General features: G+C 51.1%; 1 protein-coding gene across 1 annotated transcript; it reads right to left on the minus strand.

Annotated features, from left to right (window-relative positions):
- Positions 1 to 25,277, minus strand: FCRL6 (Fc receptor like 6). Its single transcript, XM_057315102.1, has 11 exons — positions 25,257 to 25,277; positions 23,677 to 23,823; positions 12,053 to 12,092; positions 6,968 to 6,988; positions 6,029 to 6,295; positions 5,241 to 5,525; positions 4,815 to 5,096; positions 4,325 to 4,450; positions 1,170 to 1,235; positions 441 to 512; positions 1 to 104 (listed from the first exon to the last, which is right to left on the minus strand). The coding sequence occupies exons 1-11, from the start codon at positions 25,275 to 25,277 to the stop codon at positions 1 to 3; spliced, it is 1,431 nt and encodes a 476-aa protein (XP_057171085.1).

Consider the following 25,277-nt stretch of genomic DNA (forward strand, 5'->3'; position numbering starts at 1 on the left):
CTAGCCTTCCCCGTCCCTGCCGTCTGAGTCTGGTTTCTGTGGTTGGAGCATGTGGTCTTCTTGGTTCCTCTCAGAGCTGGGAAGGTCCTGCCGAGACTTATACTCTGGTGCAAAGACAAACTGCATCATTACTTTCTCTCTTTCCTTTGTTCCTTCACAGTGCTCAGAAAAAGGGTGCCAGCAGTGGTGGTGTGTGGAGATGATGTTGAAGAGAGTCCTTATGGTGGACATAGCAGTGTTGGTGGTGGGTTGTTGTTGGTGGGTTGTTAGTGGTGTTGTTGGTGGTGGGTTGTTGTTGGTGGTGTTGGTGGTAGAGATGATAATGGTAATTGTTGTGGTGGTAAAATGGTAATGTTGACAGTCGTCAACTACCTCAACCCAGGCCCCAAACTTCCCCTTCACGTTAGCAAACATGTCAAGTTTGGTTTGAGATCACTCACCTTCACTCTCCTTTGGGACAATAGTCACTGAAGAGTAAATATCAACTTCCTCATTCTCATTCTGCCGAGTGACTGAAAGAAGGAATGAGGCTTGAATAGGACCCACCTGCTCTCCCACCTCAAGACATCAGTGTCCTGAAGACACCTCTGGAGAGAAGCCAATCAGGGGCTCTGTCATGGTGGTAACCGGAAGTGGGAGGTGGCCATTAATATGGGATATCCATCTTAGCGGAAGCTGACTGCCCCCACGGCAGGTTCTAGCAGCTTCGCCAACCCTGACATTGTTTCAACTAGAGGTTGGCAAACTTCTGTAACAAAGAGTCAATGTTTTAGGCGTTGCTGGCCATTCATTCTCTGTTGCCACTACTCGGCTCTCTAGTGCGAAAACAGCCACACACAGTACATACATAATGTTCTTTACAAAAGTACTTGGTGGACTCGATTTCTTTACAAAAGTACTTGGTGGACTAGATTTGGCCCATGGGCCCGAGTTTGCCAACTATTGGTTTAAACCCTCCCTGCCCTCCATCTGGAGGCCAGGCTTCCCTCCTACTTCCCTGTCCCTCCCCCAGCTTCATAGCTCTGGCCCCTCACGCTCTCCCCAGAAGCCATCCCCTTCCTTCCCCGATGACTGTTCCCTGAGACGTGGGGCTCGCAGGGCTTCCTTCTCCTCGAGCCCCCTCAGAGTCCCTTCTCCGTCTTCAGGGACAGAGCAGGCATGGTCCTTACCGTTGGCATACAGCAGGTGCTGCTCTCCACCTGGGGCTGGGGGCAGATTCCGGCTAGGAAGGGGCCCTAGGAGACACAAAGGCATGATTCTGAGTTCCCTCAGAGAGCAGGCTGGACGGTGGGGGGTAGAGAGTCTGAGAGAGAGGAAGTCAGTGGAGGCTGCTGGAGGTCTGAGGCTGGTTTGTTTATGAGGGTTAATTCACAGGTCTGGACACGGTTAATTTTTATAGGATGTTTCCTTTGAAAACTACCCTCGAGGGTAGAATGGCCCCATGGGAATCACAAACTGGGAGGAAGCAGGGTCAGAAAGGAGGGGTCACACCCCTGCATGGAGAGGGCCCAGACTCACCAGTCAGGCTGCTTCTCAGAAGGAAAAGCTATTAACTTCGGCCACACACCATGTGCCAGACGCCGGGCCAGGGAATTCAGGTACCATGTCTACTGCGCAGCACAGGGCCCGACCCAGCGGCCCGCACGGCGCTGGAGGGCAACAAAGCCTCTCTCCCTAACTCTTCGGTGTCTGATATTCTTTGCAACCGTCTTGCAAAGGTTGATACGATGACGTCATAGTATCATCTGGAGGTGAGGTGACTGAGGCTGGGAGAGGGCAATTCTCCAAGGTCACACAAGGTAAGTGGTAGGGACAGAATCTTAACGCAAGTTCATGTGCTTTTTCTCCACTAGCATGTGGCCTCTGGGAAAGCAGGTGCGTACAGAACTTTAAAAATTAGCTCCTGGGACAGGGATGGGGTCACGTGGACTTTAGAACGCTCGGTTCATGCCTGGTGCCCAAGAAACGTTCTTTAGCTCTGACGGCCAGAAGGCGCCAGGATCGCTGGCAGGATGGGGGGAAATGTGCTTCCTCTAAAACCAGGAGTGCATTTACGGAGACTGTGAGAAGCTCCCGGTTATGAGACATCCGGTCGTGCTCATTGCTCATTCGCCAGGGCTGTGCTTCTGGGTCTCCACTCACTGCAGAGCTCCGGGAATTCCACAGACCTCGGCTTTACACGGGGTGTGACAACGGCTAGTAAACGACCACTGTTCAGCAAATAGTGAGAGCAGCGGGCACGCCTAGGCCAGGGCTACTTTGAAGTGGCCCCTTGCATGACTGTCTACAGTACTAGTGACACCAGCATTGGCCAAAATGCTGTGCAAGGTGCCTTCAGAGACACAGGTGTCGAGTATCTTTGGTGGTGGCATGTGCTTTGTCTGTCGGGGGAGTGGACACGCTATCTGGTGATGGTTAAGAGCCTTCCAGAGCCGGGTGTGAGGAACAAAGCTGTTGACCTACTGTTTTCCTTGTGAAGCTTTGGCAGTGGGCCTGAAGGTGGTTTTCTGTGTGAGAGTCTCAAGGTTTTGTGCCTCTGAGTTTCTGCGGTAAGAGGACCAGGACGGCCCCCAGGAGCCCTAGTTTCCTGAGAGACAGGTTCCTTCATACGATGAGCCCAGCTGCTCCCAGGCTGGTGGGGGCTGGGTGGGGGGGTGGGGCCCTGCCGCGGCAGAGGCTGCGCATGAAGAGGGGGTTCTGTCATTCCCTGTGAGAGGTTTCCCCCTCTTGAGGAGCCTGCAGCAGTGACCGCCCCCCACCGTCTTGTCTGGGGCTGAGGGAGACAGCTGGGCTGCGTTGCTTTGTCTCTAATGCTCTGACCTGGAGGGGCCTGGAACAGGGACATGTGTTCCTGAGGCCAGGTAAGTGGCTGGGCCTCTAGAAGGAGGCTTTATTGCAGGTGCAGGGGCGCTAGAAGCCACACACCTTCAGCTCCTGGCCTGCTACTCCAGCTGCCTCCCCATCGAGCTCTGGGCCAGCCTCCATCTTCCTCCTACATACAGGGGTACCCCAAAGCAAGAGCTCCTCCATGGAGCCCCGACTCCAGGCGAGAGCGAAGGTTTGTGGGACACAGACTACTGAAAGCGGAGAGGAAGCTGGAGGCAGGCCCGAGCCCTAACTGGGGTGCTGACAAGGCAGGGGAGGGAGTCCAGGGCTGGGGAGAGGTCCTTTCAGTTATCCTGGCTGGCGCTCGGGGAGGGACACTTGGACTGCACGACTGGGTGGTCTTTCCCACGGAGTAGTCTGGCCCAGCTCCAGAAAAACTCATCACAAACTCCTTAACAGAAGGAGCTGCCAACTTGAGTAAGGAACCCAGCTCTGGTGGCCTCCGAGAGCACCCACTTCTTCCCTTGGCAAGTGGAAAAGAAGAACGATACCCCTCGCGGGGAGGAGGGGCCGTTGATTTGAGTCTCTGTTGGTGGGTTTGAAGGCCTAGGAATAAGCTGGCACCAAAAAGCTTTGGCATTTTAGCCCTTCCCTTAAATGTGGCCTGAGGTGAAGACAGGTTAGAATAGGAGTAAGTGTGGAGCCCCCCAGGGTGAGAGCCCCCATTCCTGCTTCCTCCTCATGACTGGGCAGGAGAGGAGGATCTGGAATCACGTAGACTAGAGGAAGCATGTACCGAGCCCCACTAGACGCCACCGCACACGGCAGGGATCAGGTGGCTGTCACCCCCTTAGCTGAAACCCTCACACTAACCCCAAGAGGGAGACACGTGGTGACTCCTACAGGGAACGGCCAAGGTCGCAGAATTAGGAGACAGCAGTGTTGGGTGCAGGCCCTTGATCCGTTCTCTCTGCCACGTTTCCTTTCTGATGAGTGAACCTCCGCCACCGAGCACCCCTTGGGCCCAGCCCGGGACAAGGTGGGGGCGCTCTTGAGCACGCAGACCCGCACGGGGGTTCCCCTTCCTCCTCTCCCCTCTGCTCAGCAGAGCTCTGGTCTGACCGAGTGCTGGCGGCCTGGGGTTTTCCTGGCATGTTCTTCAGCCACAGATGGTCTTTCAAGCATGAAGGACTCTGACGTGCATTGCGTTTGGCTGTAATTGTCCCTCTGTCTGCGCCTCCGTTCAGGCCCAAGCGTGCGGTCGTGTGTTTGTACACATCTCTGAGTGTGGTGGGGGTGTGAGACAGTGTGTCTGTGTGTTTTGGAAGCTGTAAGTGTCCCTCCATGGCCTCCTTTGTGTGACATGTAAAGAGAAGTCCCTCCTCCCACCCGACGCCCCAAGAGGAAGCAGCTGGTCCCCTCAGACACTGGCTCCCAAAGGCTAGGCAGTGCCTGGCATAGGGACTCGGCCACTAAGAAAGTCAAAAAGGCTACTGACCAGGTTTTCTCCAGGGTCTGAAGTAAGCCACAAGTGCGGTGGCGATGACCAGCACACCCAGCAGGCTCGCAGACAGACAAGGAACCAGCCAGTGGCTGCTGGTGAGGGTGGACAAGCCCCGAGGACCTGGGGGATAAAGTTGGGGTGACCATGAGTGTTGAGGATGAAATTCAGAAATGTTCCCCAGGTGGGCACGGGGCAGAATGGCTGGCATCAGGGGGAACGTGTGGCCTAAAGGAGGCTGGTAGGTGGAATGAGGGACGGTCCAGGGGTTGCCAGCACGGACGGGCAACACCATTGATGACCATATACGACGCTCCCCCGGCACTGGCTCGCGTGCTTTCCCTCCAGGTTCAGGGGACAGATACCCCACGCAGGGTCCGTGCTCACTCATGCAGTGCAGGCTGTGGGTGGGGGGTACACAGAGGGGTGAGACCTGACCCTTGCCAGCTTGCTGGGGCTCAGAGCCCGGGTGGGGGACAAGACGTACCATCCAGGGAGAGTGTCGTGGGCTCACTTGTCTCTTTGGAGACACTGTTCTCGGCCTGGCAGGAGTAGTTCCCAGCATCCTGCTCTGACATCACAGTGAAGGGGAAGGAGGCTGCTCTTCCATGGGGAGTGTGGTGGTTCCCCAGGATATTCCCGTCCAGGTAGAACGAGTACAGGATTGGAGGGGAGCCACTCTGGGTCTCACAGAGGAGCTCCACCGTGTCCCCTACGGCAAGGCCAGTGGACCTGGGCCTCAGGGTGAGCAAGGGCTGGGACACAGGAGCTGGGGCGGCACATGGGGTCGGAGGCTCAGCTACACACCCAGGCTCCTGGCCCCTCCTTCCCCGGGGACCCCTCCCCCAGGTCCAGGGGTCCCATTTCCTGAAGCCCAGATCCCTGGGAGTGTCTCCCGTCCCTTCCCACTTACCTTGCACCCTCACCTCCAGCTGGGGGCTCTGTTTCTGGACCCTGCTGCCCTCACGGGTGGCCTGGCACCAGTAAAGCCCAGAGGCACCCTCCTGGGCTTCTGGGAGGCAGAGCTCTGAGTGGGGGCCCCAGTTCTGCAAGGTGTGGCCATCTTTGTGGAAGGAGAAGAGGAGCCTCGAGGCCGACCTCTGGGGGTGCAGCTCCGTCTGGCATCTCAGGGTGAGTGGGCTCCCCTCACGGAGCTCGGGAGAAGGGACAGCGCTCAACACTGGAGGCGGGAACAGCTCTGGGAAGAAGCAGGCCCAGGCTCAGGGGAGACTCCTGAACTGTGAGTCCCCAGAGGCGGGGGTCTAAGCTAGGGCACATCCCGGGCCACAGCCCCGTGCCCCATGGGAGACACTGTCATTGTCCCCCCAGGACCCACCTCTCATCTCATGACTACAGCCCCAGCCCTTCTGGAATCCCGAGCCAGAGCCAGAGGGCCTTGTAGGTCATTTGGTCCCCAGAGGGGAAGGGTCTGGCCCCGGGTCTCTGGGACCGCGTGGCAGGGCTGGCTCAGGGTGCTTCGGCGGCCCAGGGCATACCCCTCCTTTCCCGGTCTCCAGGTGTGCCCCACAGGGGCAGGACATCAGGACAGCACGGTGGACATCTCAGAGCTCTGCGGTTGGCCCGGCATCAGGGGCAGCCAGAGGGAGGGCTGCTGCCCAGAGAGCTGCTGACCTCTAGAGATCAGATCCCTGAGCGGCACCCTAGCCCCACCTCCCCCATTCCCCAAATCTGGGGACTCACCTTGGACTTGAACTGTGGTCATCTCTGACCTTTGTGTGCCCAGGTATGCGATGAAGTTCACCTTCCCAGTGCAGCTGTACTGGCCGCTGCTTTCCGGTGTCGCTGTCCCCATGCGCAGAAACCATGTGGCCTTCGGGTCACGGAGTAATTTTCTGTCTTTGTAGAACTGGACCTGGGACAGGGCTGTGTTCTTCCGTCCTTGGCATAGCAACATCAGGGTGTCGCCCTCAAACACAGGGTCTGGCCAGGTTCGGAGGTACAGCCAGCCTGTGAGACACAGGACTGGGGTCACCCTGGAGCCGCATGTCCCCTCAACCCATTTTCTCCCTTGGTCCCCCAGCCTCAGGCCTCCCCTGGGGATAGAGGTTCCTGGACAACACCTGTGTGGCTGCCCCACCCCCCAGGCCTTCATGCCAGACCTGGCCGGGCTTCTGCTTTCCTTTCCCCTCCTTCCTCCCTCCTTCCTCTTCCCTGCCTTTTTCTCTATTCCTCTCCCCTCCCCTCCCCTGCTCTCCTTGCACCTTCTCTCTGGTCTTTGTCCCTCGTACCTCCTCCTCGGCTCCTTTCGCACTGCCCTTCCAACATCGCCAAGCTTAGGTCGAGTTGAATTCCTTCCATCTTTGTTCTACTTCCTTCCTCTTGACCCAATTCTCCCCCCACCCATGAAGGGCTACAGGAGGAGACAGAGGTCAGTGCCATTTATAAGGGAATAAGATGAGGCCCCGAGCCATTTGCTGGGACTTGAATCACCTAGAATTATCCTCAACCTGAGACCAGTGGGGTCCCAGGTCTCATTTCTGCCCGGGCATCAGCCAGGACCCCTGAGGAATGGGCCTAGTCTGCTGCTCTGAAGATGTTTCCAGGGGATCCAACGGCCCATCAGTTAAGCTTTGGCCCAGAGACATATCTGGAGTTGGAATTCACATAGGTAAGACTCACCAGTTTGCCCCACACAGGGAACTGTAAGAGAACAGAGTGATAGAATTAGGGTAAGTAGCAGAAAGAACTTTTTCACAAAGAGGCCTGTCACCTCAAGAATGGGTGTTCATACCCATTCAAAAAACCACCCACCCAACCCCCTCGGCACCTACTCAGCCAGCCCCGCAGCCTGCCAGCCTCCCAGTCCCCCAGACCCCTAGCCACTCAGCCACTCAACCCCCCAGTCTGCCAGCCCCCTAGCCCCCCAAGCCAGTCAGCCACCCAGCCACCAAGTTACTCAGCCACTCAACCATCCAGCCACCCAAACACCCAGCCCCCCAGGCACTCAGTCCCCCCAGCCCATCAGCTCCCTAGCCCCCCAGCCACTTAGCTTTTATGTTGGACCTACTGCTTAGAATCCTTTGCCCTATCTCAGTTCAAATGTCACACCCTTAGGTCTTCCTGGGACCCCCAGTTGAAATAATTCTCCTCAATCACTATTACAACACTCCACTGTATTATCATCAGAGCACTTGTCTCTATTTGAAGTTATCTTATTCTTTAAATTGCCTACTTGTTATCACCTGTCTCCCTCTGTCTAGAATATAAGCTCCACGAGAGCAGGGACTCTGTGGGTCTTGGCCATGGTCACGTCACCACACCTAGGATCTGTGCCAGGAATAGTCTGTGTTTTGGGGCGCTTGGGTGGCTCAGTTGTTAAGCACCTGCCTTCAGCTCAGGGCGTGATCCCAGAGTCCTGGGATCGAGCCCCACATCAGGCTCCTCCGCTGTGAGCCTGCTTCTTCCTCTCCCACTCCCCCTGCCTGTGTTCCCTCTCTCGCTGGCTGTCTCTCTCTCTCTGTCAAATAAATAAATCAAATCTAAAAAAAAAAAAAAAAAGGAATAGTCTGTGTTCAACAAGCCTCTGTTGAATAAACACTCACAGGCTTTCCTTTGTGCCCAGCCACATGGGGTAGGGCACGGGAAGGAGGAGACGGAGAGTGGACCCTTGCACTGGTGGGTCCGAGCGCCCATCTGCACCTGCAGACAGAGCTCAGAGCGTGAAGACAGACCATGCAGTCCGGTGGCCCGATCTGTCTACAGAGCTCTGGAGAGTCCGGCATGGAAGTGACAGATGAAGGAGGTGAGGAACCACTGAAGGCTGAGGGACCTGGTCTGGCAGCTGGGATCGGGGAGAGAATGACAAACGGGCCAATGCGTCACACACTGTGTTTGCAGGACCTTTACAGGTGTCCCTAATGCTTCTGTCTGTCTATCTATCTATCTATCTATCTATCTATCTATCTATCTATTATTTTATTAGTATTTTTAAAGATTTTATTTTTAAGTAATCTCTATACCCAATGTGGGGCTTGAACTCACAATCCCGAGATCAAGAGTCACATGCTCTACTGACTGAGCCGGCCAGGTGTCCCAAAATATTTTTATGTAATTGACCTAAGCATGCTTTTGCTTCATTGCTTTTTTTTTTTTTTAAGTAAACTCTACCCCTAACATGGGGTTTGATGTCATGACCCTGAGATCAACAGTCCACATGCTCCATTGACTGGCTCAGAGCAGAATTTTTATTTTTATTTAATTAAAAATAAAAATTTTAAGTAGGCTCCATGCCCAGTGTGGGACCTGAACTCATGACTGAGGTTACACAGGCATGAGTAGCCCAAGGGATGGAGGGGCACAGCTGGACACGAAGTGGCGGAGAGTGTTCTAGACTTTGGGACAAGGGGTGAAGCAACGAGTGGCATAGCGCCAAGCACAGTCAGGCGAGCTGTCCTCAGGCCCTTCGCACTGTGTCCTTCACACTGACCGGTCCTAGGTGCTGTGGAGACACCGAGAAATGTGGCAATGGCCTTGGGAGGGGTGGGTGAAGACCTTCTCACCGGAGGCTTGAGATGTGGCTGTTTGGCGTGTTGATTCACATGTTGTCACCCTCGTTGTCCACACGGCCTGGGACCCAGACGGAGCCTTTCAGCTTCATTTCTCTGCTCAGCTCACGGCTAGCTCATCCACAGGCTCTCAGTGTGTGCAGAATTATGTGTTTCTTGCCATCCCTCCGTCTCCCCCTGGTCCCATCTAAACACCTCTTTTCCTCTGAGCTTGCTGTAGTGGGAAGCGGGCAGGATTTGGAATCACATGACCTGAACTCGACTCATGAATCCATTTCTTTCTGTGTGAACTTGGACGCACCGTTAGAATCCCAATAGCCTTCAATTCCTGATTCCGTCTCTGTGATAGGAAGTGTGACAGTCATTGCTTCCTTACAGAGTGGTTGCATATAGTGACCCACTCCCTGGAAACGTGGTTACCGAATTCACTGAAAAAAGAAAGAAGGCCTGACCTCAGAGTGACTAAAACCTTGCAATGTAGTGATGCCCCTCTTCCTTTCCCCTCTTTACCGGAAAAACACCTCTGCAGCTTCAAAGTGATGAGTAAACAGGGCTGAGGGCACAGAAGCGTACAAGAGAGGAGGCATCCAGAGAGCAGAGAGACCCTTCAGAGGAGCTCGTGTCCCCAGGCCCCGATGAGCTGCTGTCCTGCGCCGTGAGACCTGGGAGCTGTGCCTGCAGACCCGGTGTCTGTGATGAAGACAGCTGGCCGCGGGGTGCACAAGGGGCGGCGGCTGGGTTACAGCACTTCCTACAAAGGGGACCACGGACCCCAGTTTGGTAGGGGTAGATGAGGTGGTGACACAGCCATCGCATAAGGCGCACACCAGAGTCCCAGACAAGGGAGGCCACAGCCCGGCTGACCTTGGCGCTGGTCAGGCCATGGTGGGGGGGAGGCGAAGGACCAGCTCCTGGCCCAGTGACCACGTGTATCGAGACCAAGCAGACCAGGGCCGAGAAACCGTTCCCCACTCGAGGGGTCGGGAGATACTTATCTGAGAAAGACACAGCCGAGTAGGGACACAGTAGTCTTCAAGTATTCGATGGGCAAAGCTTACAAGAGGGGGAGAGACTTCAGGCAGAAGTGGGACTAATTCATGGGAATGAGAGAGACCAGGGAAGCAGGTCTCAGCAAAGCAGAAGGGACCAGCTCACGACAGCTCTAGCTCATCGGACGTGCTGCTTTGCCAAGCTGCGGCTCCCGCGTGCTGGGAGTGGCGGTGCTGTGGGAGCCCCGAGACACTCGTCATGGGCGTTGTGTGTGTCTACAGAGGGTGGGTTCCAGTCCTGGCACTGAACTTGGCTAATGCTCGGCTCAGAAGAAAATTAAGGTTCATCTCCTAAACTTCAAATACACCGGCCGTGTACCAGCACGTTCAGCGTCAGGGCCCCGGGCCTCTCGAATCCCTGATGGTCAATAGTAGTAATAGACACCATTTGTTGTGTGAACATGCCCCACCAGACACTTGAAATGAATTTTATTTTCCAGTCTTACTTGATTAGAACCCAACCACAGCCCTGCTGGAGGTATCATGGTGGGATGGAGAAAGCTCCAAGTGGACTTGGGTTTGCATCTCTGTTTTGCTCTTGTTAGCAGGGTAATTCTTTGCAAGTTTCATAACTTTTTGAACCTCAGTATCCTCAATTATTTAATAGGATTAAAAAAATACCCTCCCATGATTCTAAAGGTTAGATGAGATACATTACGTGCTACAAAGCAGGCCTTCAGGGCTTCCTTCTTTGTCTCTGCCCACATGTAAGAGGAAATAGCAGGTCTGAGCTTACAGTAACTCTGTTCCTCCATAACCAGCCCTGGGGTCCCAGCAGCTTAGGCTGGTTTTCTGGGGTCCCCAAGCATCGAGTGTGACTGCATCATGCCTGGGACCTCTACCACCCTGTCCCCTAGTCAGCCAGTTTTTAACTCTCTCTCTTCTTCATTTGCTCTCTCCCATCCAGATCATGGGACCCAAGTTGGAAAGTGCTTGGACTCTGCCCATTCAAGTCCATCAAGGTCTGGTCCTTTCATAAGGTAGTGATTTGCCCTTGAAAGCCTTTCCTCGGAGTATATCCAGGCACTAGGCCTTCCTGCCCCTGCTCCCGGTATGACCATTAGACTTTTTCACTTGTCCAAATGGTCATTCATAAACGCACAGGGCAACGACGATGTGGGGGAAGGAAGAACACCAAGTGGGACAAGGGTTTTCCTCACAGGGTCAAATGCCCACAAACTCTGTCCAGGAAGAGATCAGATTTAGGAGTGGTTTTGCTTTCCTGGTTCAATGAAAACAAACAAATAAGCAAACTACTGGGACCAAGTTTAAAACAAAAAATAAATCAACACAGAAATTATAAAGCGAAATAGAATATATGCCCAGACTTCTTCCTTCTAAGTGTAGCAGGTAATAGTGGCTGAGACTGAGTCGAGTCTGGGGGGCCTAGTGACCCTCTCCCCACCCCATAATACTCTACTGTCGGAGGAGCAGACTTTCCGTCACTGGCATGGGTGACTGGCCCCTGGGGAGGTGCGTCAAGGAGAGAGATACAGATCTGGGAGAATGGATTTGATCCTTCAAACCATCCCCAAGGACCAGTCAGACCCAAAACAGACCCTCCTCCTCATCCCCAAGGGAGAGAGGATGTAAGCAGAAGGGGGATGGCCAGTTTGTAAAGGGTCAGAGCAAAGCCTCTTGACCAGATGAGAAGCCTGGTCATCGTTGACTGCTTCTAAGAAAACACTGAGGCTTCTTAACAGCATATCATTTTGTAAAAGCCCATTTCCTATTGCTGAGCAAGATGTGCAGAACTGCCTTTTCCCATTTCCCTAATCGCTCCAGCCCACTCCCCACCCAAAGCCTTCTTTCCTTCTATAACTTCGTTTTCCTTTTGAGACAGCCTGATGCGTAATTTAATCTTATTTGATGGGGTAAACATGTCTTTGGGCCTCAGAATGTGATTTTCTGCCTCCCTAATTTAGCTCTGATGCATTGAAGGCCTGCCCTTCCAAGGACCAAGGAAAATGAGATGGGAAACATCAGGGAGCCCCCCCCCCCACATCTCTGTCAAGCACACCGATGTGCACACACTCATTTCAAACTCCAGCCATAAAACTCACTTGAACCCAGAAAGGTAAAATTAGAAGTCCCATAACTGACTTACAGTCTTTGTGCCCAAGAAGAAAAGCTCACGCTCGGTGACTTACCGAAGAACAGCACAATCCTGCAGAGCAGCATGAGGCCTCCCTGGCACAGAGGAGGGACATAGATCCAGCTGAAACCAGATGCAAAGTCAGGGTGGAGGGGAGAGCATCTAAGCCGCAGGCCTAGGGGTGGGTGAGTGACCCCTATGATGTAGGTGGTGTTACTGCTTCATGCACTAAATAGAGGAAGTGGGGAAGGAACTTTAAAAGTTCAAATTAGTATTTCCTCTTTGATTGAAGGGGTATAATATAAGTGAACTTTCTTCACCGTGATGCAAGGAGTCAGGACATTTACTGGTAAGCACTTTTGAACACTCTCCGTGGCTTTGAAAAGCTCATGCTAATAGACTAAGATGGGACAAGGCTATGGAAAGATGCAGAAGCTGCCAGAATTTGTGATTTCAACATCATTTAGCTTGGAAGGCAGCACAGTTCTGCAAACCCTAAGATGATCCATCCCCCACCCTGAGTGACCTCTATTTCTCCAGGTTTCCCCCCATCCAAGGAGAAATGTGTCTGTACAAGGCAATGAGGTGGAAAAGTGCAATCCTGAAAATGGTACATAGGACCATCAGTTCAGGAGGAACTCAGGGATTGGTGAGGTGGGAGTAGAATGGGCTGGAGTTTCTGAATCTGAGGTTTTAAGACTGTCAGGTTATTATTTTGAAAACTATTCCTTTAAACGTACCAGTAAGAGAGTAAACAGGCAAGCCACAGGGTGACAAGATATTTTCCATACACATGGCTGAGAAAGGACCCATATCCAGAATATAAGACTTTCTAGAAGTCAATAAGAAAAAGACAGACAACCCATTGGAAAAATGGGTAAAATAATTGAATAGGTAATTTACAAAAGCAGATCTCCAAGTGCCAAATGAACAAGAAGCTTGACTTCATAAATCACTATGGAAGTGCAAATTTAAACTAAATGAAACACCACTACATCCCCCATGAGAAAGGCTAAAACTGTCAAGAGAGACAGGCAAGTGTTGGTGAGGATGTGAAGCAGCTAGAACGCTTGTACACCTCCAGTGAGAGTGTAAATTGGTACAACCACTTTGGAAAACTGCATGACAACATCTAAATGAATCATAAAAATACCTGCTGACCTAGCATTTTCACTCCTGGGTACATGCCGAACAGAAATACATTTATATTGGCACCAAAAGACATATACAAGAATGTTCATAGCAGCATCACTTTTAACAGATAGAATCTGGAAACGACTTAATAAGCCCTCAACAGAAAAGGAGGCCACACACCCTCACCTCCTTTGAGGACAGAACATGGGAGTTTAAACTGAAGCATGGAGGGTAAAATACCAGGAAGCACTTTCTGACAGTAAGGTTTTTCCTGAAAGTCTTTAGGTGAGAAGTTCCATACAGCCTGGGAAGAAGTCAGTGTGCTTATTGCCAAAGACAGGAATGGAGAGTGTGAACTTTCTAACTTTTTGTGCCCTAGATTCCCTGATTCACTGGAAGTGGGAAAACAATCTGACACTGGCAGGCACGTCTGATGTGACTCTGTTGATTGGGAGAGAGGTGAACATGGTGGATATCTTATCTACTCACATTAAGATGTTAACATTTGTACATTTTCCCCTATTGTTTTCTTTCCAACAGATCTCTTGACTTGAGTAGTGTGTGCGTTTGCTCAGCTGCAGGTCCAGAGTGTGGGGCAGCAGCTCTGCAAGGCTGCAGCTAAGGTAGAGACGGGTCAACCGCAAATGGTCTAGCTTGCAAGCACTTATTGTGCTTTGCGTGCAGAACAGTTGAAGCTTCTACCCTAGCTGCTTTCACCAGGTTTTGGCTGCTTGGGCGTGTGAACTCTTCTTGACTTCTCACTCTACCCCTGAACAGTGAGATGTTGCTGCATTTTTAAAGGCGTTAGTGGAATTGGCTCTCTGAGCTGAGCTGGCTGCATACCATTCCCTTGGGGAGGAAGGTGACCTTAGGGGCTGCTGATAGGTTAGGAATCTTCCAGCACCCAGGCTGATCTTGAACCGAGATGGAGATGGGTTGGGATAGGAATCAAACCCATAATACTAAAACTCTAAGGAAAATTCAGGGCTAGAAGGAGGTGGGGAGGATAATGGTAGGGGGAGAATACTCATCTAGATGGGGTTTGTAGACTTAATAGATACATAGAGAGCATTCCATCCCCAAATAGCAGAATACACATTCTTTTCAAGTGGACATGAAACATTTCCCAGGATGGATCACATGGTAGGCCACAAAATAAGTCTCAACAAATTTAAGAAGATCGAAATCATATCAATAATCTTTTTTGATACTAGAAATCAATTCCAAGAAGAAAACTGGAAAAAACATAAACGTGGAGGCTAAATAACATGTTACTAAACAATCAATGGGTCAATGAAGAAATCAAAGAGGAAATCAAAAATCTACCTTGAGACAAATGAAAATGAAAGCACAGCATCCCAAAACATATGGGATGCAGCAAAAGCAGTCCTAAGAGGGAAGTTCATAGCCATATAGGCCTACTTCAAGAAATAAGGAAAATCTCAAATAAACAATCTAAACTTAACTCAAAGGACCTAGAAAAAGAATAAACAAAGCTCAAAGTTAGTAGAAGGATGGAAATAATAAAGATCAGAGTGGAAATAAATGAATTAGAGACAGAAAAATAGAAAAGATCAATGAAACTAAGAGCTGATTCTTTGAAAAGAAAACGAAGTAGTTAAATATTTGCCCAGATTCATCAAGAAAGAGAGAGGGGCCAAATAAATAAAACCAGAAATTAAAGAGAAGTTACACCTGACGCCACAGAAGTACAAAGGATTGTAAGAAACTACTACAAACAATTACATGCCAACAAATGGGACAATCTAGAAGAAATGCATAAATTCCTGGAAAACTATAATTCTTCCAAGACTGAATCAAGAAGAAATAGAAAATGTGAACAGACTGATTACTAGCAAGGAGATTGAATCAGTAATCAAAAAACTTCCAACAAATAAAAGTTCAGGACAAGATGGCTTCACGGATGAATTCTACTGAACATTAACAGGAGAATTAATACCTATTTTTCTCAAACTATTCTAAAAAGTTGAAGAGGAAGGAAGACTTCCAAACTCATTTTATGAGGCCAGCACTACCTTGAAAGCAAAATCAGAGAAAGGCACCACACACACACACACACACACACACACACACTATAGGCCAACATCTCTGATGAATACTGATACAAAAATTCTCAACAAAATATTAGCCAATCAAATTCGACAACATATTAAAAGGATCACACACCATGATCAAGTGGGACTTATTCCAGGGCTGTAAGGGCGGTTCAAGACACACAAATCAACCAACACGATACGCCACAGTAACGAAATGAAAGATAAAAATCATTACCATCTCAATAGATGCAGAAAAAGCATTTGATAAAATTCAACATCCTTTTATGATAAAAAAAATCTCAACAAGGGAGGCATAGAGGGAAAACACCTCAAAATAATAAAAGCCTCTTCTAACTAACCCACAGCTAACATCATACTCAATAGTAAAAAGCTGAAAGCCTTTCTTCTAAGATCGGAAACAAGACAAGGATGCCCATTCTCACCATTTTTTCCTAAGATTGATTTATTTATTTGAAAGAGTGGGGAAGGGGGAGACAGAGAGAGGGAGAGAAAGTCTTCAGTAGACTCTGCACTGAGTGTGGAGCTTGATATAGGGCTGGGTCTCATGACCCTGAGATCGTGACCTGAGCCAAAACCAAGAGTCAGATGCCGAACTGACTGTGCCACCCAGACACCCCCATGTTCACCGTTTTTACTCAACATATTATTGGAAGTCCTAGTAACAGCTATCAGACCAAGATGAAGAAATGAAAGGCATCCAAATTAGAAAAGAAGTGAAACTGTCACTATTTGCAGACATGATACTATATGTAGAAAACCCTAACGACGCCACCAAAAAACTGTTAGAACTAAAAGTGAACTCCGTAAGGTTGCAGAATACAAAACTAATATACACACATCTGTTGCATTCCAAAGACTAATAATGAACTATCAGAAAGAGAAATTAAGAAAATAATCCCATTTACGATTGCTTCAATAAGAATAAAATACATAGGAATACAATTAACCAAGGAGACCTTTGCACTGCAGATTATAAGACATTGATGAAAGAAATTGAAAAAGACAGAAATAAATGGAAAGGTGTATCGTGCTCGTGGATTAGAGGGATTAATATTGTTAAAACGTCTATACTCCCCAAAGCAATCTACAGATTCAATGCAATCTCTAGCAAAATACCAATGGCATTTTTCACAGAACTAGAAAAAATTATCCTAAAAATTGTATAGAATCACAAAAGTCCCCCAGTAGCCAAAGCAATCTTGAGGCAGAACAAAGTGGAAGATATTATGCTCACTGACTTCAAATGATACTACAAAGCTATAGTAATCAAAACAGAGAGAGAGAGAGAGAGAGGAGAGGGGCAGAGGGTGAGGAACAAGGAGAGATGCAGGCCCCTCGCTGAGCTGGGAGCCCAGGGCAGGGCTCAATCCCAGGACCCTGAGCTCGTGACCTGAGCCAAAATCCAGAGTCAGATACTTAATTGATCTGAGCCACCCAGAAGCCCCTATTGATATATTTTTGAATGTGTCTCCTCAGGCCAGGGAAAAAACCCAAAAACAAACAAATGGAACCACATCAGCTAAAAAGCTTCTGCACAAAATAGGAAACCCTCAACAAAATGAAAAGGCAACCTACTGGGAGATGACACTTGCAAATGAGATGACTGATAAATGGTTAATATGCAACATATGTAAATAACTCATACAACTCAGGGTGCCTCGGGGGCCCAGTTGGTGCAGCATCTGCCTTCAGCTCAGGTCACGATCCCAGGGTCCTGGGATTGAGCCCCGCATCAGGCTCCCTGCTCAGCGGGGAGCCTGCTTCTCCTCTTCTCCCTCTCCTTCTGTCTACTACTCTTCCTACTTGTGCCCTCTCTTTCTCTCAAATATATAAATAAAATCTTAAAAAAAAAAACCACATACAACTCAATATATAAAAGGTACGAACAATCTAAAAATTGGGCTGAGGATCTGAACATGTTTCTTCAAAGAAGACATGCAGATGGCCAACAGACACAGGAAAAGATCTCAACATCACTCAGCATCAGGCAAATGCAAATCAGAACCACAGTGAGACATCAGCTCACACCTGGTTGGAAGGGCCTTATCAAAAAGACACATGTTGGCAGGGCGCCTGGGGGGCTCAGTTGGTTAAGCGTCTGCCTTCAGCTCAGGTCATGATCCCAGGGTCCTGGGATCAAGCCCCACATCTAGCTCCTTGCTCAGCAGGGAGTCTGCTTCTCCCTCTTGCCTGCTCTGCTCCACTTACTCTTAGTCCCTCTCGCAAATAAATAAATAAAATCTTAAAAAAAAAAAGATGAAAAAAAAAGACGCATGTTGGCAAGAATGTGGAGAAAAGGAAACCTTCATGCACTGTTGGTGGGAAGGCAAAAGGGTGGATATGGAAAACAGTATGGAGGTTCCTCAAAAAATTGAAAAGAGAAATACCATACAATCGAGCAAGTCCACTTCTGGGTATTTATCTGAAGAATACGAACACATCAATTTGAGAAAATATATGTACCCCTATGTCCATTGCAGCATTATTTACAAAAGCCAAACTATGGAAGCAGCCTAAGTGTCCATTGATAGATAAATGGATAAAGAAGATGTGATATATACACAATGGACTATTACTCAGCCATAAAAAGAATGAAATCTTGCCATTTTTGACAACATGGATGGACCCAGAGGGTATCCTGCTAAGTGAAATAAGTCAGAGAGAGAAAGACAGATACAGTATGATTTCACTTACATTTGAAATCTAAAAACCAAAACAAACGAACAACAACGACTTAAAACAGAAAAAACTCATAAATACAGAGAACAATCGGGTGGCTGCCAGGGGAGGAGGGTGGGGGGATGGGCAAACTAGAGGGAGGACATTAAAAGGTATGAACTTGAAGTTATGAAGTAAATACGACGGGGGTTACAATGTACAGCATTGGGAATGTAGTTAATAATATGTAACTACTTGGTACGGTGACCACGGACAGTAGCTAATTTATCCTGGTGATCTATCCTTCATAACGTATATAACTGAGGACTCCCTATGTTGTACAGCTGAAATGAATATAATACCGCATGACAACTACACTTCAATTTAAAAAAAAGGGGGGGTACATAAATCCCAGGAGTCCCCAGCTGTCAGGGGCAGCTGTGAGGGACAGCTGTGGGGGACTGGGAATCAGTCCCACTCGCACGAGGTAGAGGGGAGAGCACAGCAGCTGGGACGAGGGGCAGCTCTGGGCGTGGGGACAGCCTGGTGGACCCCAGAGCTGCCTGTCTGGGCTTCAGTCCTGGCTCCGGACCAGAACCTGCGGAGACTTCAGGGTCTAAGGCGGATAAACGATTCCCTGTCCATCATCCGGTTGCTGTGAAGGTCCAGTGAGATAGAAGTGTGAGTGGTGCTACCAGAGCTTGCCGGGCAGTGGAGATGTTTTCTGGGCTGTCCGGTCGGCAGCTGCTAGTCCCACGTAGCCACCCAGCGCTCGAAACGGCCAGTGAGAGTGAGGAACTGGAATTTAGTTGTTCCTAATTTTCCGTAATTTAAATGTAAGCACTTACATGTGGCCAGTGGCTGTCTCACTGGATGTCGGCCGTGCCCGGCAAGATAGGAAGTGTTTGATGGGGTCAGCTGCAGAGAGGGAGCCCGCCAGGAAGCCTGGAGCCCCTGCAGCCTGCCCCCCACCTCGGCTTCTATTAGCCTCACCCTTAGGATGGACGCTGAAAAGAGGGGAGTCGTGAAGGTGGAGGCACACTGAGGATGGAGGTCCGGGCTGGCCTGCAGTGGGAGGGAGGGCTCCCTGGGAGGCCTCTGATCACTACACTCTCTCTCCGCCTTCTCCACTTTTCTTCTAGAAGCAGTTGGAAGGAGCCAGAAGGGCCAGGGGGGGAGAGGGGGGAGAGAGGGGGGAGAGAGGGGGAGAGAGGGAGAGAGGGAGGTAGGGGGGGAGAGAGAGAGAGAGAGTGTGTGTGTGTGTTAGGTCTGCAGCGACCCCTTGTGGCCATACGGACAGCCGCCCCACTGGGGAGCTGATTAGCCCTTGCTCAATGCCCACCACTGCCTCCAGGGGAGACAGGCTCATACTCAGTACAATCTTTGTGCTTCTTCAAGTATTTTAAAAATGCCTCCATTACTCTATTTTGCCACACTGCATGGCGATTGTTTTACTGTCTTCCTCGATTTCCAGTCTGTGACCTCCTCAAAGGCGAGGGCCACGTCTAATTCCTGCTTGTGTCTCCAGGCCTCGCACTCTATGAGCTTCAAGATACACAAAGCATAACTGTTAGGAGCTGTGGAGTCGGAAAATTCTGGGTTCTAATCTGCTGCTTTACTAAGCGGAGGCCCCGGGGCCGTGGCCTAATCTCACTGAACTCAGGTGTGCAGCCTGTAACCAGGGAATGACGACCTCTGACTTCTAGTGTCATGGAGAGGATTACAGCGTTGCACACACAGCAGTGTCTACACCCGCGCCCCCTCCCCCCACCAACCTGAATGGGAGCCCCACCTCTCGGTCTTCGTAGGAGCCGCGTCCTTCCAGGGCCATACTGATTTTCCTGTCTCAGCATCTCCGGCGCACAGGTGTTTGTTCTCCTGTTTGTTACTCCGTTGTTACCGCGGACTACCCCATCCTTCCTCAAACACTGGGCACCAGGGCACGGGGACACCTCTCCGCCTCTCCTGGTTTTCGTCCCCACTCTCTGGCCACTCTTTCCCGCTCTCTCAGCCTCCCTGCTCTGGCAGCTCTGAATGAGTTCTACGGACCCTGGCCCCAGGCCCCTTTCTCTTTGTGCTCTGCACTCTCGCTAACTGTTCTCATCTGTGATGAGATGTGAATGATGGCCTCTAAGGCAACAGCCCCAGGTGTGTCTTTCCAAGGCAGGCTGCAACCCCGTGTTTGGGGTGTGAAACAGTTTACCTGGGGGGTAGAACGTAATGTGTGTGCATGACGGGAAAAGTAAGGACAGGGAGGGGGGTGGGCTTGTGATGCAAAGGAACAGCACGGATGAAGTGGCCCCCCAAGAAACTGATCACCTCCCCCTGCCATGAAGGAAGGAATAAGGTGCTGGGTTATTTGGATGCTAGACTAACTCAGAGTCAACCAAGCGCCTTTATGCTGGGGAGTCTCACCTAGAATCCAAGGATTCAGGAATACCCAGCGTGCTTCCCAATCCGTTTGGCTTTGGGGCACATAGAGAAAGTTCTATGTAAACAGAACACTGGGTAAGGGGATCATATGCATGGGGTCTCGGAGGCTCCTTAAACTCAGTGTGTCAAGACTGGACCCAGCCTCTGCCTCCCATCCTGGTCCCTTTCTGATGTTGCCCGTGTTGGTCCACAGCCGACTCGCCACCCTGCTGTGCAAGTCTGAAACCTGGTCTCATGCCTCTCATTTGCCCCAAAGCGCAAATGAGCTCAGCAAAAATGTTGCCCTGAATATGACCCTTTTGAATGACAGCTATCGTGTATGTGTGTGTGCACACACACAGGCTTTGTATTTCTGTGGTGTGTCATTGCCCCACTGCCCGCCCCCACTGCCAGTCTGGCGAAAGCCTGGTCGTGCCCCAGATTTCAGTTTATAAAACATACCTGACCACTGTGCCCCACCCAGGCTGGGTCAGGTGCACACGCTTCCCATGGCCGCAGGTAGCACGGCCATCTGTCCATCCATCCCTCGGCACCAATCTCCTCCCGTGTGCATCCCCCCGGGACTGCCGGCTTGCTGAGGGCACGGGCCACGTTTGTCTTGTTCTTTGCTGTAACTTTGGTGCCTGGCACAGAGCGTGGGTGTGGGCTGGAGACTGACGGAAAGTGTTGGCCCTGCTCCTGCATGGGAGCGGTGGGAGGGGTGCTAAACTGGGGTCTCATGTGGCCTCCTTCAGTCCCTCCCACCCTCTCGTTCTCCTCTTCCTAGATCGGCGGATTGTAGGTGATATTTCCTGACCTAAAGGTGCTCGGTTGACTCTGAGTCAGCCTAGCATCCACATAACTCAGTACCTTTCTTCCTTCCTGGCGGGCCTGCTACTTCCTCTGTGCTGCTCCTTAGAATCACGAGCCAACCCCCATCACCATGTCCTTGCTTTTCACGTCTGCACGCCCATCGTATTCCTCCCCGCGTGCATCATCCTGGGCAGCACGCTACACATTGCTCAGCTCCAGATAGGGCAGCCTTGGCCAGAAGCCCGGGGTCACCAAAAGTAGGCTCAGAAAGTCGGAAACAGCTCTGCAGAAGGGGCTGGAAGTGGATGGAGGCGCATTCTTCCCTGGAGATCGAGGAAGAAAAGCATATATAATTAAAGTGATAAATTGGATTTTTTTGGGTTCTCTGTTTACCACTGTCAAACATAATCTATTTCATGCATTTATACAGAATGCATAAAATAGGTCAGATTTCATTTTCTGCAGTTTGCTCATTTTCTCCTCCAGTTCCCTGGGTAGACATGGAGCCCAGATGGAAGCGGAAAGCCTGTGAGACGTGTGTTTAGAGGAGGTGGCTGTAAAGGATTTCACATGCTGGGCCCAGGAGCTGGATGCCTGGGAGCAGGAACAAACTAAGAAGAGGCAATGAGACATTTGGGCAAGAGCGTGGCATTTGCAGTCAGACAGGAACCCTGGCTCAGCTGCATCTGTCCTGGGGCTTAGGTTTTGCTCTGCTCCCTCCTCCCAAAGCGCTCTTCCCTGCCTTCCTTCCCCTCTTGTCCCCCCACCAATCCCCCTCTGGGTCCTGTCCTCGTCTGCACATGGAGGCACAGACGTCATCCCCAACAAGACAGACCTCTCGCTTGGCCTCGCTCGCTCCTTCCAGTTCCCACCCCACCTTTCTCCTCCCTCTGCTGCCTGGTTTCTGCAGGGTCACCTGCATCCACATCTCCTCTGCTGCGATCACAACCCCTCTTGTCGTGGAAGGTCTGGCTGTGACCGCCACACCCCTGAACCGCTCGGTCAGCATCACAATGACTCCGCGGTGTCCGCTCCAACCCGCCCTCTGATGAGCAGGCTGCAGGGCAGCATTTTCAATGGCCAAACCCCGCCTCCCTCCCCAACAGCGTCCCTTTTCTTCCCTGGCGTCCATCCTGCCCCCTCCTGACTTTCTCCCGCCTCCCAGGCAGCTCCTTCTCGGTCAGTTGGCCGGATCCTCCTCTTCTGGACACCACATGGTGGGGGACGGGTCCTCCGAGTTCAGTCCTGGGCGTCCTCCCCACCCTCCCCTTCCCTTCTGTCCACTGCCCACTGTGCCCTAGTCCTGGGGCTTTAAACCACGTGTGGTGGCCCCAAATTCCTATCTCCTGACCTGACCGACCTCTCCTGTGGACTTCAGACTGGAATCTACAGGTAGGCTCTCTTCTTCCCCTTGGGTCACTCTCGAACACCCCAAATCAAACCCTGCACTGTCTCCTCTTCACTGGGGAAGAACGCATACCCAGAAGGCTCATTCCAGCACCCGCACTGCCCTCTGCTTCTGCCAACAGTGACTCCATCAGAAACCCCAGAGTCACCCTCACCAGGATCTCTCCCCCAGTTCTATTGGCTCCTCTCCAAATCCAAAGTGTGCCTCAGATCCCCCTCGCTCTCCCCGTCTTTGCCATCACCACCTCCGGGGAGCCCCCACAGCTTTTGGCTATGCTGCTGGGAGAGCCTCCTCTCTTCTTTTCCCAGCCCCTGGTCTTGTCTCCTATGCATTTCCCACACGGAAGAAAGAAGTGACCTACTCAGAATTTAAACAGACCCAATGCAAATACTCCTCTGCTTTAAACTCCCACTGTCTCTCCATCACCAGAGAATAAAACATGTCCCTTTGTATCATGCAGGGCAGGCTGGGCCCTGTCTCCCTCTCCGGCCTTATGGGAGGCCACCGCCTTCTCCCTCTGTGCTGGTTCTGCTAGCAACCACAGCTCCTCCCTCCTCTGGGCCCCCACGGCTCTTTCGACCGCCTCTGGGCTCTGCCCGTGTGTGTGTAATGGTATGAAACATTCTGGAAATCAAAGTGGGTAACACAAACACCTGTACCCACCCCCCAGCTCTATTTAATTCCCAAATGTCACATTTGCTTTAGATTTTTGTTTTCTTAAAGAAAGTAGTATGGAATCAGCTAAAACCCCGCCCCCTCTCTACCCTCCTGTCTCCCTTCCAGAAGTAACCCCTGAACTTGGTACAGTCGTGGCCATGACTGTTTCTACACTTTTCACGACAGGTGTGTGTCCCTCAACTATAGTTATTTGGGGCATGTTTATAGTTTACGTAAATGGTGTTTTATTGCGGGAGGATGGGGCATGGCTTGGGCGATGGGTCCGTGCTGACACGTGGCTGTAGCTGTCACTCCCTCCGCCTCCAGGCTTTCATTGGATACGTGCGTCTAGCTATAGATTCTCCTCATGATGGATAATGGTGCCATTTTCGATTTTTGGCCATTCTAAATGCCCCTGCAAAGAACATTTGTACACGTCTCCTTTGGCACGTATTTGTTTCTCCAGGGTAGACCCTTAAAAGCAGCATTTCGGAAGAAGAGCGTTCGCGCCTCTCCAACCTTGCCAGCGGGCAGGCGCCAGGCGCTCTCCTCCGTTGCACCTGCGGCGGACTGGGCGCCGTCGGGGCTGCCGCGCTCGGTCTCGCCGCCAGGGGGCCCCCCCGCCGCTCGCCGTGACCGGGGCCGCGCCTGCACCTGCCGGAGGCCCTGGCGGGCGGGACCCCAGAGACACTGCACGGGTGGGCTCCAGCCCTGGGTCGCTGGGGGCTGTGACCTCAATCCTTCTCTCAACCAACTGTTTTCTAAAGTGAAATCAATACAAACAACTTCCCCGCCCTGAGCTCAGACTGAAAAGGACCCAGGATGCGAAAACGAACACGGATGTGCTTAACATGCAGAACGTACAACGCTAGCATTTTAACGTATGTATTTGCTTCAGATTTTTCTTTTGAGGAAATAAAACGTTCCAGAGTTTGGTTGAAGTTCTCCCTATTCCTTCACTAACTCTCCCCCACCCCCGACCCTCCAGCAGGCCCCTGAGTTTGAGTTTGGTGGGTAGCAGAAGCATTAATTTTATAAACTATGTATGTATCCGTAAGCAATTTGCAACAGTGTTTGTTTTAATTCACACGAAGGGTTCCGTACCGCATACTCTGAGAGTTTCTTTCTAAAGCGCCCAGCGCTGTTTCTGAGATTTAGCTATGTCAACATCTGTGTATCCAGCTCAGCGTTCGTTCATTCTCCTAACAATATATTTTAAAATTGTTTTCAGATTTTGGCCATTTAAACACTCCACAGGGGAAAGATTTTTGTGTTTCATGCATGGTCAGTTTTGAGCTCTTAGAAGTGTGCCTGGCACATAGTAGGTGTTCAACCCATTGTATTGAGTTTAGTAAATGAACAGCCTCATACAGGGTTCCAGGCTGCTCACAGGCAGAATTTGTCCGGAATGTACATTTAGACACGGAGTGACTGGAACTTTCCGGTGAGCTGATCCCGTCACTCTCCAAAGCTATTGTACCTATTTACGTATCATCCAGCAACCTGAGAGCTCCCTTTCCCCAGCCTTGCCAACTTTGGTGTTTTGAGACTTGGTGTATGTCCAACCCGATGTGTATAAAATCATATCTTACTGACTGCTGTTTTACTTTGCATTTCCCTGATTCCTTTCTGACTGCCCTCCATGACTTCCTTTGTGGCTTCTGGGGTATCAGATGAGCAGAAGTGGACAGGGGCAGGTTGGAGGTCACCCTTAAGCTCTCAAGGGTGCAGCCTGACACCTGCACGGGCCGAGAGCTCTCCGTGCATTCCCAGCCTCCTTCCCTTCCTGAAGGGTTTTGAGCACCCGTGCCAGGCCAGATACAGGCCCTGCAGGACTAATGAGCAAAGTGGGGAGGCCGCCCACGGTCACCGTCCCTGCCTAGTTCCATCTTGAGCTCTTCAGGCTCCTGTGAGGGGCAGGAGAAGGCTCCCTGGGTGCTCAGGCTGGTCTGTTATTCCCTAGGTCTCCAGCTGGGGAGGGCCAGCTCGGGGTGCTCTGGTGTCCACAGCTGCCTTGATTCCTCTGAGGACCTGCGAGTTCCCGGGGCGGGATCAGCCTTTGGAGTCCCCGCACCGCTCCTCCTTGGCACACCCCATACCCTGCACCTGTAGGAGGACAT

Source organism: Ursus arctos, unplaced genomic scaffold (genome assembly GCF_023065955.2).
Source record: "Ursus arctos isolate Adak ecotype North America unplaced genomic scaffold, UrsArc2.0 scaffold_2, whole genome shotgun sequence".
NCBI classification, from domain to species: Eukaryota; Metazoa; Chordata; class Mammalia; order Carnivora; family Ursidae; genus Ursus; species Ursus arctos.

Excerpts from the sequence above, each read along its gene's own strand:
- FCRL6 (XM_057315102.1), bottom strand. The coding sequence starts at position 25,277 with ATGTCCTCCTACAGGTGCAGG. Across the intron at positions 12,093-23,676 it reads GGCGCCTGCCCGCTGGCAAG|GGAGGCCTCATGCTGCTCTG; the intron begins GTTGGAGAGGCG and ends CCTCTGTGCCAG. Across the intron at positions 5,097-5,240 it reads GCTGGAGGTGAGGGTGCAAG|CTCCTGTGTCCCAGCCCTTG; the intron begins GTAAGTGGGAAG and ends GTGCCGCCCCAG.